Source organism: Dasypus novemcinctus, chromosome 9, assembly GCF_030445035.2.
Source record: "Dasypus novemcinctus isolate mDasNov1 chromosome 9, mDasNov1.1.hap2, whole genome shotgun sequence".
Lineage (NCBI taxonomy): Eukaryota > Metazoa > Chordata > Mammalia > Cingulata > Dasypodidae > Dasypus > Dasypus novemcinctus.
The window spans coordinates 98,937,436-98,951,124 of NC_080681.1; the positions used below are offsets into that span (position 1 = coordinate 98,937,436).

Consider the following 13,689-nt stretch of genomic DNA (forward strand, 5'->3'; position numbering starts at 1 on the left):
AGCAAAGGTAAACGGCCACCTACACTTTTCGGCAGCCAACACGTGCACGGCACTTTACATAATTTCATTCTTCAGCGAGTCTTAAAACTCCCAATTTACAGAAAATTAATCTAGTAACACACCGTTAGCGTCACCAACGCTGAAGGACACCAGGTCAGCACCTGCCCAAAGCTCAGAATTTGACGCTCTTCACGCCAATCGGATATTCAGACATCTCGCGACAGTTGTACGTCATCCGAGAGCGCGGGTGGCCCGGGCAGTCTCGCGGCCTGCGTCCCGCGAGTCTACGCTCGCTGTGCTGTCTCACCGGTGAGGCGGAGAAACCGGTGGCCGAGAAGCCGGCGAGCCCCTCGCTTTGTCGAACGCGCAGCTCCTAACTTCCCGCCACCATGGAGTACCTCATCGGCATCCAGGGCCCCGACTACGTCCTGGTCGCTTCCGATAGGGTGGCCGCCAGCAATATTGTCCAGATGAAGGACGGTGAGAGGAAGTAGGGGAGGCCTGGCCGGGCCTGCGAACAGAAGCAGCGGGAGGGAGGTCGTGGAGCATTGGGTGGGTGTATCAGGGAATTCTGAGAGGTGGGGCTGGTCCTCCCTGCACTTACTTACCTTTTAGAATTGTGGAGACGAGCAATCAAGTTTGGCCTCTCCATTAGTTCCTAGCTCAGAGCTCTGTGTACTGGCCTTCGCTAAACGTTTGTTAGCCAGAGTTGTTAAGGGAATTCCGTTTATAAATGTTTAAGCGTCTGCCAGGCACTAGGCTTCCTTGAGCGTTTAATTTGTTGGTAAATTTCCTATTGTCGCTACTGAAGAGGCTAATTTGCTGGCAATTTATGGTGGAATCCTGGGGAGATTGAGACTGTGGGACCAGAAGTTGGGCATTTCCCTTCCGCTGCCTGTATCTTCTTGTGACTCAGCTTTGAGCCTCCTTTTCTAGTTTTCCAGGACCCTGGCTCACAAAATTTCCATATGTTTAAGTAGTTAGGGAAATTAGGTGACTTGAATCCAGTCCCATTACATATTTGCTTTGTGACTTTGTACAAGTTAACTTCCCAGTGCCCAGATATTTTCTTCTTCAGTAAAATTAGATACGTAATAGCAATCTCACAGGTTGTTGTGAGGATTGAGTGAATGAGATAAGTTATGGGCAAATGCCTAGCACAGTAACAAATATTTAGGAGTAATAATACTAAGCACTTGTTATGTATCTGGTGCTGTTATAAGCAATTTACATTAATTCATTTAACCCTGTGTGGTAGGCACTATTACAGTTCCATTTTTACAGATGTTAGTTTTGAGGCACAGAAGTTAAGAAACTTGCCCAAGGTCACAAGCGACAGAATCCGGGTTCAAATCTGTGCAGACCAACTCCAGACCTTTTGCTTGTAACTGTTATATCTACAGTCTTATAGTAAGTACTCAATATAACATAAAAAATATTTTGTTTTTGGAATCCGTGTTATATTGATCATAGACAGGCTACTGTTGAAAAAGTATTGTGCTTTATCTCAGAGATGATTTAGTGTTCTTTTGATAAAAATAGAGGTTTTGAGCATCTATATGCATATTAACAGTGCTAGGTGCTGAGGGATGCGAAGAAGAATAAGATTTAGTCCCTATCTTTAAAAAGATCATGATTTAATAAAGGATTCAAATACATGTACAAATAATTATAACACAAGCTAGAAAATGTCATGTGAAAAGGTAATACAGAGGAGGAAGAGATTATTCTCAGGTAATCCAGAGAAAGAAGAGATTCTTTCTGGTTGTAGATATTAGGGAAAGTTTTCAGGGCAAATGACAGTTCACCTTGGGTTTAACTAAAGGAAAATTATTAAATCTGGCATTTCCTAAAGTGTGTGAACAAAGTGTCCACTAGTGTTGCTATAAACAACAGGCATCTGATTGTCAGGCTGTCATCACTTGGGGAGAAAGAAAGACCTCTAAGGGACTTTGCTTGTGTTCTGTAATTTCTGAACATACAAGAACCTGCAAGTGGTTTGTTAAACATCTATGATATGCATTGCTCAAATGAATTACTTCATGAAATTCCATGGTTTGTAGAAGTTTTGTTTAAAAACCAGTTTTTCCAAAGGAGTAAATTTATATTTGAGAGTAAATTTGTCCATTATTTGGAATACTAAGGCTTTGACAATCAAGGGATTTTTAGCATGAAGCAGAGTCTAGGTAGAGCAATACCTGAGTCAGTACCTTTACAAGTCTATTTTGTCATAATAATGTGTGTAAAATCACTTTGAAAAGCAAAATGTACTTTAAGACTACTTATGTACACAGTACTTTTAGGATTTTTTCAAGTAGACAAGTTGTAGGTTTACAGAAAAATGCAGAAAATATAGTTTCCACATACCCCACCTATTATTAACACTTTGCATTAGTGTGATATCTTTGTTATGGTTGATAAAGAATATTATGATTGTACTATTACAGACCTATGTTGTTGTTTTAATTTTTATTCTAGTATCATTTACAACCTAAAATTTCCCCTTTTAACCACATTCATATATACGAAAATATATATTCAATCACATTCATGGTGTTGTGTTACTATAACCATCATATATTACCAAAACCATTCCATCACTCCAAATAGAAACTCTGTACCAATTAAGCATTATTTTCCCTTTTTCTACCCCTACCTCAGCCCCTGGTAACCTGTATTCTAGTTTCTTACTCTATGAATTTGCTTTTTCTAATTATCATTGAGATACAACATTTGACCTTTTGTGTCTGGCTTATTTCACTCAACTTTATGTCTTCAGGGTTCATCCATTTTATCACATTTCAGAACTTCATTCCCTTTTTTTGATTGAATAATCCATTGTATATATATGCCACATGTTGTTTATCCATTCATCTGTTGGTGATGGACACTTGGGTTGCTGCCATCATTTGGCAATTGGGAATAATTCCATTAAGAATATTGGTATGCAAATACCTGTCTGTGGCCCTGCTTTCAATTCTTTTTTTAAAGATTTATTTATTTATTTCTCCCTCCTCCCTCCATTGTTTGCTCTCTGTCCATTCCTTGTGTGTTCTTCTGTGACTGCTTGTATTCTCATTAGGCAGCTCTGGGAACCGATCCCAGGGCCTTCTGGAATGGGAGAGAGGCAATCATTCTCTTGTGCCATCTCAGCTCCCTGATCTGCTACATCTCTCATTATCTCTCCTCTGTGTCTTTCTTTGTTGCGTCATCTTGCCACGCCAGCTCTCTTCATGGGCCAGCACTCTGCATGGGACAACTCGCCACACATTGAACCCTGGACTTCCTATATGGTAGAGGGGAACCCAATTGCTTGAGCCACATCTGTGTCTCTGCTTTCAATTCTTTTGGGTATATACCTAGAAGTGGGATTGCCAGATTGTATGGTAATTCTATACTTAACTTTCTGAGAAACTACCAAACTCTGCCACAGCAGTTATACCATTTTACATCCCCACCAGCAATAAATGAGTTTTCCTATTTGTCCACATCCTCTCCGACAGTTGTTGTTTTCTATTTTTTTTTAATAGTAACCATTCTACTATCTTATTGAGGTTTTGATTTGCATTTCCCTAATAGCAAATGATGTTGAGCATCTTTTCATATGCTTTTTTGGCCATTTCTAAATTTGCTTCAGAGAAATGCCTATTCAAGTGTTTTGCCCATTTTTTAATTGTGTTGTGTGCCTTTTAGTTGTTGATGTTGTAGAATTTCTTACTGTAGTCTGGATTTAAACCCTTAATCAGATATGTGGTTTCCAAATATTTTTTCCCATTCTGTAGATTGTCTGTTTACTTTTGTGATAAAGACCTTCGATACACAAAAGTTTTAAATTTTGGTGAGGTCCCATTTATCTATTTTTTTCTTTTGTTGTTCATGCTTTTGATATGAAGTCTAAATTGGTTAGCTTTTAAATTAATGATTTCAGCAGTAAATCCCTAGAAAGATCACTGTAGTGTGGACAAAATAATTTAATTCTTGAAAAATGGCTGGAAATAACTGTACTCAAGTCTCTAATTATCCCTATAGTCTTTTCTAGCATAAAATTTTTTTGATAGAGCTTTGGAATTTCATAAAGACTTTTTCCCACCTTTCATTTTTGAAGGAACTTGTACAAGGTAGGCAAGAATGCTGAAAGTGGATAACATTTTGGGACTCCTTTGTTCCAACTGTAAAATGAGAAGAATACTTGGAACAAAGTTTCCAGTTTGTCTTGTAAGATATTTTGATACTATGGAGAAGACATTTCCCAAAGATTGCTTGCTTATTAAAGTGGCACAATTTTTAGTTTGGTTATATGCTGTATTTCATGTCTCTTGCCTTCTGGCCTGTTTAGAATTACTTTTAAATTACGCAGAGTACTCCAGCCCACACAGGACTCTCTATCTTCTAAATTCTTACAGAATGTATAATCTGAACTACATTTTCTAACAATGAGTTTAGTAATATTATACATGTATAGAATTCATTACAGTTTTCCTCTCCCTTGATTTTGAGCAAGTAATTTGTCAAAATCAGAGTGCTGAGCCCAAATTATAACTGAGTTCTGTTGGGTCCAGATGGCTTTCCACAGTTTTACACACTGATTCATTTTGTTGTCCTTTTGGTTCATGATCTTGTACATTCCTTGTAGAGGACCGGAACTTCCCTAGAGCTATACAGGCTGTTTCCTGTATAACTTGGGGGAGCCATTAGCATCTCCCCTACTACTTGCTGGACACACTACAGATGCTCAAAAAACAGTTAACAGCCTTGTATGAAGCTTCTTGAAATGAAACAGTTTATAAAATTTTAACCTTCTAAATGTGACATAAATCCTTTGTAAACAGATTATTTTCCTGATTATAAAAGTAATGCAAGTTTATTAAATAATATTTTCTTATAAAAATGCATATTAAATATAGAAATTTTTAAAAATACTGATAAGCAAAAAGAAGGAGAATAATAATCGCCCACATTCTTACCACTAGCAAGAATTTAGACTACTCTTCTAGTCCTTTTTCTTTGCTTAGATACCTGTGAGTTTTCCTTTTATAAACAAGTTTGCAAATTAATAGTCTATAAATTTTCTTTAGTTTATATAACAAATAAAAATTTGTTTGTTTGGAGTTTCAAGGCAATTTGATTCTATCTACCAATATATTTTGAGTATTTTTTTCTAAGTCTAAGTAGCCAGATTACCAGTATCTATAACTCTCAAACACTTGCAAAGTATTTTGACAGTAGTATTTTGTTCTTTAAATCCTATTAAGGGATTTTGACATTTCAGAAGCATTCAAAATGTCTCCCAGGGAAGATTATTCAGCACTATTTGAAAAATAAAAAGCGAAAGTGAGAGTAAGATAGGGAGATAGAGGCTTTTTCTGAAACTACAGACTGAATATGGATTTTTTTCCTAAGGCCCTAATTGCTATCTGAGTATTTATTTTTCATTTTAAACTTAATGAGTTTGGTTCACCTAGATAAAATTAGAGTATTGGGATTTTTTAAGGTATTGTTAAATGGCTTACTGTTTGAATATTCGTTAGAATTTTTATTTTGAAAATCGGGTTGGTTTACCTTTAAGTTGATTTTTTTTCTTTTTAATTCCCCTAAGGTGATTTATATTCTCAGTTGAGTTTCCACTCCTTCCTGTGTTGGCTTCTTAATTTTAATCCTAACACCAGTTCTTTTCATCTGTGCTTTGGTATGTGTATAAATGTAATAACTAACATTTTTATTTATAGAGACATTTGGGGGCTTTGTTATCATGAACGTAAAAATAATCACCATTGGCTTGATTATTGCTTCTTTTTGGTCCTTGCATTTAAAAATGTTTCTAATTGTTTTTTTTTTTTTAAGATTTATTTATTTATTTTAATTCTCCCTCTCCCCCAGTTGTCTGTTCTCTGTGTCTGTTTGCTGAGTCTTGTTTCTTTGTCCGCTTCTGTTGTCGTCAGCGGCCTGGGAAGTGTGGGCGGCGCCATTCCTGGGCAGGCTGCACTTTCTTCCCGCTGGGCGGCTCTCCTTACAGGTGCACTCCTTGCGCGTGGGGCTCCCTTACGTGGGGGACACCCCTGCGTGGCAGGGCACTCCTTGCGCGCATCAGCACTGCGCATGGGCCAGCTGCACACGGGTCAGGGAGGCCCAGGGCTTGAACCGCGGACCTCCCATGTGGTAGACGGACTCCCTAACCACTGGGCCAAGTCTGTTTTCCTCTAATTGTATTTTTGATTATCAGCATTTGTATATATTTTCTTCCTAAAATTGACATTAATAAAATATGTTGATGGTTTACTGTGGAGAATGAAAGAGAGAAATTAATACAGTTGCCCATTAAAATCAAAATAATAATTAGCAAAATTATTCAGTATAGTATTTGATAAACCTGTTCATTATAGTAATTGATGAACCTCTTTATGGTTACATGTAATACAGCCATATGTTTCTGATAAGGCAATTTCTGACACCATTTCTTTTTTTTTTTTGAGCAGATCATGACAAGATGTTTAAGATGAGTGAAAAAATCTTACTCCTATGTGTTGGAGAGGCTGGAGACACTGTGCAATTTGCAGAATATATTCAGAAAAATGTACAACTTTATAAGATGAGAAATGGTAGGTAATACTTAGAATATAGCTTTGGTTGGCTTGTCTTTAAATTTGAACTGAAAATAATATTCTCTATTGGCATTTCTAGACATGAGCAGACTTACGTGGTTATATTTTTGAGTCTTCCTATTTTTAGAAAGCTTCTCTGGGGGAGCGGATGTAGCTCAAGTGGTTGAATGCCTCCTTCCACATACAAGTTCTTGGGTCCAATCCCCAGTACCTCCTAAAAACAAACAAACAAACATAAAAACCAACTTGGGGTTGCTGATGTAGCTCAGTGGTTGAGTGCTGACTTTCCACCTATAAGATCCTGGGTTCAATCCCCAGCCCAGGTACCTCCAAAAAAAAAAAAAACCTTATCTAGATTCTCCTTTTGATTGTAAAGATTCTCTACAGAAATACCAGAGCAGAAAGGAGAGCCATTATAATATTGACATTTGGAGGGTAAAACGAATGTAATCTTGACAGGCATGGTAAATAAGACTTTTAAGTGTTAGCTATTTGAGAGTATATATCTGAATCTCAGAGCTAAAAGATATAAGTAAAACTTGGCATTATTATTTTATATGTGACAAGTCACTTATCTCTTTGGGCCTTCATTTTCCTGATCTCTAAAATGGGATAATAATAATGAATGCATATGAAAATACTTCATAAACTGTATAATTGTAAGGGATTTATTGTGTCATGAAAGGATTCCACCTGGTATCTGGTCAGTTCCTGTTTAGGGAGATAATTAACTGTCTTTGTGGCTATTGAATCCTTACCCACAGGGAAAGTACTCGTATCAGACAGTAGTAGCCAGCCACCAGCCCCCTGATCGAGAAAAGTTTGTAGTGATGCTATAGCAGAGAACTCTTACTTCCAGTTACTTCACAGTTCAATAACACTGTTCTTCACAGCATTGGTATAATATGGAGCTGTGAAGGAATTGAATTTGTATATAATTGCCTGTGTAAAATGAGTAAACAAGATCCATTCCTATGGGTTTTTAAGCTGCAGATCTAGTAACATGTCTATGTTAAGCAGTCTTAGTACCACAGAGAATTCAAAGATGAGCAAGGCTTAGTCTCTGCCATTCATGAACCTGTAGTACATGGTACTTACGTTTAGATAAACTTAGAATATTTCAATAATTCTGATATTTTTTAAAAGTAATTCTGCTTTTTCCTATATGATAGGTGAAGGGTGCCAATAACATTTTTGAAGTATAGTTGGTACAGTAATATGTCACTGGGAGATAGGGGAGGAGTTAACAGGAGTAGAAGGAGTTGCTTTTTACATGAGTGTTAGGGTCTGCAGTCAGTGCATAAAACAAAAATTGTATATGGTAAAAACCCTTAGATTACCTTCCACATACAGTTTTGTATTTATAACCTTGTGTGGTAATTCTTATACATATTACAGTTCAAGAACTGAGCTAAAATTTAGGAAAGAAAAAAAGATAATGTACATGCAGATAACTGGGCATCAGACTTTTCTACCTTTAAGATAGTTGTCAGATTCTTAGTGCTGTTTGGGGGATTGCGTGGAGAATTCAAAAGTATTCCTGCTCTTTCAGAGTTACTTACTTTATAATTAAAATGTACTAATAGACAATAACACATGTGAACACACCTGAAACACAGTAGTTGCTCAGTAGAAATTTGTTAGAATTTTAATCAAAATCTTGCCTGATCTGACACTTTTGTTTGAGATATTGCAGGGAATTACTTACCTACATGCTGTCTTGTCTTTCCAAACTGGCATTTTTTATGGGTCCACTGATTTTTGGGTCATTTTCATGCATTTTGGCACTGGTTGTATTTTACTGGGTGTTAAGTTCTAAAGTGACTGCATTGTTAAATGTGCACCTCATGCCATTCCTCTGGACTGTACCTTTGTTGGTATTACAACTCTTTTTTAGAGATTTTATACTTGAAATACTGTTCTTTCGAAATGTAGGTAGTGATGAAAACATTCTTTTTCTGTGTCTTTTGCTATCAGTATCATATATTTCTTAATAAAGTTACATTAAAAACAGAAGAAGAAAACCTTATAAAGCATGACTCTGAGGCTGCCCTAAATGCCAACCTTTCTCCCAATATCTTTTCTTAAATAAACTAAAAATTGGCAACTTAAGACTTTTTTTTTTTTTAATACCTGTGTGTTTGTATTTCTTTCCTTCTATAGAACAAACTGTTGTCTGTTGATAATTGAATGATTTAAGCAAGGCTATGAATTTGATCCCACCATAGAATCAGAATGGTCACCTTAGTTCTATTTTATGGCATGAATTACTGTCACTACTAGCAAGATGTTGTGTGAGGAAAGGAACTAGAAGTAGGACTGTACTCAGTCTGAGGTAGAGGAAGGGTTTAGGGTGTTGTTATACTTTCTTCTTCACTTTTAATATGACTCTCTGTCTCTTGTACCAGGATATGAATTGTCTCCCACAGCAGCAGCTAATTTCACTCGCCGAAACTTGGCTGACTGCCTTCGGAGTCGGGTAAGCACTAATAGGCAAACTTATGTATGAGAAGAATCTTTCTGTTCCTTTTATGTTCCTATTAGGCATGCATACTTATTTTGCCTCTTTTTTTTTTTTTTTTTGGCCCCACTGAATCCTTCCAATTGCTATGCATTCATTTTTCTGTCCCTTTGGATTTGTTTTGTATTTCTGTATAGTTGCTAATTCAAGCCCACCAGGCAAGTAAGTATACATTCACAAGGATTTGGGATTGTGGACACCAACTATGAAAGCTTGTGAAAAACCTTTCAAAATGTTTTTCCTAAATGCTTTTGCAGCAAAGCATGTTTTTTAATTTCTTTGATTGAAGGTCCCTACATAGTAGTAGAGGTGAAACCTTGAAGTTAATGCTGCAAATTTTCATGTCTTCTAAAACTTGAAATTACTTATCTATGTCTTTCTATGCCTGTTCATGTCAAAGCCCACAGAGTTATTCCTCCTCATTATTCTGGCCTTGTTGCTATCATAGAGCTGTCTCTGTTGTATTAAGAACATGTTAAGAGATAAAATATTAAGGATTGACTGTATTAAGGATTATGTAGACTATGCCAAGAAAGTTCATGTGATTGCTAATGGTGTGTATTATTCCCATCCCAAAGGGACTAAGTAAACAGAGCCTTACCATGTGACTCCCCCACCCCACCCCCCTGCTTGTTTACTCAACTTTGAAATCAAGGTAACTTCCTAACCCCACAGGAATATTAGGAAAATGAATGCTTGTAAATCACAATATTTAGCATTCATATGACTTTTGCCCAAAGCATTTTGCTTAATAATTTAATCTACTCACTATCCCAGTGAGACAGGTAGTAGTTAATTCCCTATCGCTGATATGGAGTGAAAGGCATAAAGTGGCAAAGGGGCTAGCTCCAGGTAACACAGCAGGTCAGTCAAAGCTACAATAAATATGTCATAACTACTCGACTGTTCTGCCTTATGTCAGCTCCTTGGTTCTTCAGTATTTTTTCTTGAATATTGATGTTGTTCATAATTTTATTATGGTTTTAGTTTCATCTGCAGTTTCTTAAACTCAGTTATAACAAATCTAAACAGGTACAGGTTTTTGAAAAACGTTACTACAGATCTTTAATGCTGTTAAAGAGAAGCTTGAGCGGTTATGGATTGGGAGAAGGAGACACATTTACATATAGTGTTTTGTTGTGCACGAAAGGTCAATGGCCTTTTCTTGCTCACTATTTGTGAGAGAGGAAACTTCCTGCCACTCAGAGCTTTCCTCTGATTTTCAGAAAGAGTATGCAGTATGCTCTGACTTGCTGTGTAAAATGTTCCTCTGACTTATCAGGCAGAAGTGGAATAAGAATTCCAGCTTTGGGCACAATAAACATTTTGTCATAAATGCTACAGACATTAAGTGAAGTAAGCTCATTTTAGAATTGAGATAAGAATGTCAGTGTTCTTCATGCAAATGTGGTGGATCCGATTAATCTTCTAGCTGAAACGTTTGATGTCTTAACAAATAAATATCTCTTGTAGACAGTGACACGGAGCTTCTAGTAAATAGTAAATAGTGACTACCTCTGCTTTGTGCTTCTACTCTTTGTCCAATCACTGGTTCCCCATTTCCCATCAAAATGTTGTTAGTTCTAAAATATGAATTTATATTTTAGTAATTTTGTTCTGGGGAGAGAAGTGGTAATAGTTTTTCAGCCTTCTTGTAAGTGCGAAAATCACTAAATTTAGTACAAGGTCACACCATTTGGCACACGAGACTTATTTTGGATCAGTAAGTTATCGTGAATAACTTTGTGTCTATAGCTCAAATTGTTTAATTAGTAATTTGCTATTTGGTATGTGTGTTTTGGAGGTGGGGTAGGGAGGACATTTATTATCACAAAGCATATAATGAATCTCGTGTAATCTGATTCATAAGATGCAAGCAATTTAGAATCATGCTTAAGAACACAGTCTCTGGAATTAGACTGCCTGGATTTGAATCTTTGCCCACTGACTATGTGTCTTTGGAGACTATCTTTGCACAAATTCTAAGCCATAATTTCTCTACCTACAAAGCACCACTTCGTAGAATTATTGTAAAGATTAAATGAGGTAATGCATGCAAAGCTCTGAGCACAACTGGTCATTTTTGCTTTTATGCATGCTGTTGCTGTTTAGCTAAAGAAGTAATTTAATAGCTAAAAATTAGCTTCCTATGGAGAATTCTTTATTGTGCTGTTTTAGTTGAACTCTCCTGTTACTAAAGAGGGGGATATAAAAAATTATTGGTATTATAGGGAAAATAGAAGAAAACTGACAATGAATACCTACTATGGACTAAGCTTTGTTCTAGATCTCACAGTCCAGTATGGTGGACACTAGCCATATGTGGCTATTAAAATTAAATAAAATAAATTCAATTCCTCAGTCACATTAGCCACTTTTCAAGTGCTTAGTAACCATATTTGGCTAATGGTTACTGTATTGGATACTGCAGATACAGAACATTTTCATCATCACAGAGCATAATTCTAGATATATACATATGTGACTTTATTTAATTCTCATTACAACACTATTAAGATGAGTTATCTCTCATTTTACTTAGAAAAATACTGATGATAGTTAATGGAGAAGGTAAATATCTTATCCAAGGGCACATGTATATATAGCCTGTAGAAGACTGAGCCGTCGTAATTTCAAATACCATACTCTTTTATGATGTCTTCATTATTAGTTATTGTATTAATTTACAAATGTTTGTATATTTGGGGGAGCATGAAATGTTCGGATCTATTAAATGTCAGGATGCCCACATGAATGTATGAATGTATGCCCATTGCAAATAAATATTTGTTGAATAAATATCATCCAGTGAGGTCCACAAATATCACTGAAAATATTATTGTGTGTATATACTGGAAGGAAATTTTATTAAAAGTATTCATAATGAATGGATGTACTTCTTGACATAAGAATTAAAGACAAGAGATCAGGAGATGAAAAAAGACATACAGATGGGGAGAAATTAAGAACCTTCACTTTAGTTTTTATTTAAATTCATATATACATTTAAGTTGGTCTCCTCCTGGTTAGATTTGACTCCTCAATTTTAAATACTTATGAGGCTTCTTATTTAAAACTGGGTTTTACAATCAGATATACTAGAGTTCCAATCCCATCTTTGGCCCATACTAGTTTTTGTAATCTTGAATACATTATTTATGTTTGCTGAGCCTGTTTCCTTGTCTGTTAGAAAGGAAAGAGTGATCAAATATATCAGATTATAAGAAATGAAAATTAACAATTTAATAAATATATTTCAAATGAATGAATGTTCCTCTCTGGCAAAGTGTTTATTAAATTCTCCATTCATTGAAGAACTGCTGTTTGGTTTGTTTTTTTGTTTGGGGTTTCTTTTTTTTTTTTTGGAGGTATCGGGGTTTGAACCTGGGACCTTGTACTTGCAAAGCAGGTGCTCAACCACTGAGCTACACCTGCTTTCCTGTTTGGACTTTTAACAGGATTATTTTGAAAGCTTTGTAATGACTTAGAGGCATAGTTTGTGCTTTATAAAGATAAAGAAATACTCAAGGCCTTCTTGTTTAAATTCTCCTTACGATTTAATTAACAGGCTATAGAGAGGGGAATGTTGCATAGTAGGGCTTTTTTTTTAAGGTACCGGAGGCCGGGGATTAAACCTGGGACCTTGTATGTGGGAAGCTGGTGCTCCACTGAGCTGGCTTCGTTTGTCTTGCTTGTTTTTGTCTTTCTAGAGGGCACCGGGAACTGAACCCGGGACCTCCCATGTGGGAAGCAGGTGCCCAACAGATTGAGCCACATCTGCTCCCCTGTTTTTTACTTGAAATGAAGAGAGTGGCACATTTGGAACAGCACATCTAAATGCCCTGAAATATATTACCATCCACCTTCTGCATTTTACAAATTGCAGAAACTGAGGTATGAACCAGGCAAATCTGATGTCCTTGGGGAATGTGGAGTTTGTGGCAGGGCTTAGAGTAGAATGTAGGCCTCATGGTGTGTTATTTTTAGGGCTTTACTACTGCTATTTGCTGGCCAAAGTGTTTGCATGAACTTTTTTAAGTTCTTGGTGAACCTTTGTTAATTTATCTTTTTATGGGGCTACACTTGTAAGTGCTTAACAAACAGCAGAAATAATGACTTGATAAATTATCCAGCCTGGTATAGTGGTTTTCAAACTTTATTACATGAAAGCAACCTCAGGAAGCTCAACAGGAAAGACCAGGGTGTTGAAGCTTCAGCTTTGCTTCATATAGATTTACTCACACTTACCTGCTTTATATATTGGGATTCCATGTAAGATTTTATTTGAAAAGGTGGCTCTAATGTCCCCTCCCCCAAACATTTGACAACTAGCGGTAAAGTTGAAAGAGCCCTGATCCAGGAGGTTTAGCAGTAGGTCTTCTGTGAGCTAGTTGAAAAACCTATGGAGAAAGAGAGAATTTGATTGGATGTTTTTTATGGTTCTTCTAGTCCTCAAATAGCATTTCAAGATCTGATGTCAAGACCATAACCAGACTTTGATTTATTTGTTAGTGGATAGAAAAGAATATGTAGGAAAGAATTTCCAGTATTAGTTATTTCCAGAAGTGA

General features: G+C 36.5%; 1 protein-coding gene across 1 annotated transcript in view; it reads left to right on the top strand.

Annotated features, from left to right (window-relative positions):
* Positions 1-219: 219 nt before the first annotated feature.
* Positions 220-13,689, top strand: part of PSMB2 (proteasome 20S subunit beta 2) — a 32,167-nt gene continuing 18,697 nt past the window's right edge. The window contains exons 1-3 of the mRNA XM_004472232.4: positions 220-480; positions 6,474-6,596; positions 9,008-9,078. Of these exons, the coding sequence (XP_004472289.1) occupies positions 390-480; positions 6,474-6,596; positions 9,008-9,078 (285 nt within the window). The 5' untranslated portion in view covers positions 220-389. The remainder of the gene's footprint in view (positions 481-6,473; positions 6,597-9,007; positions 9,079-13,689) is intronic.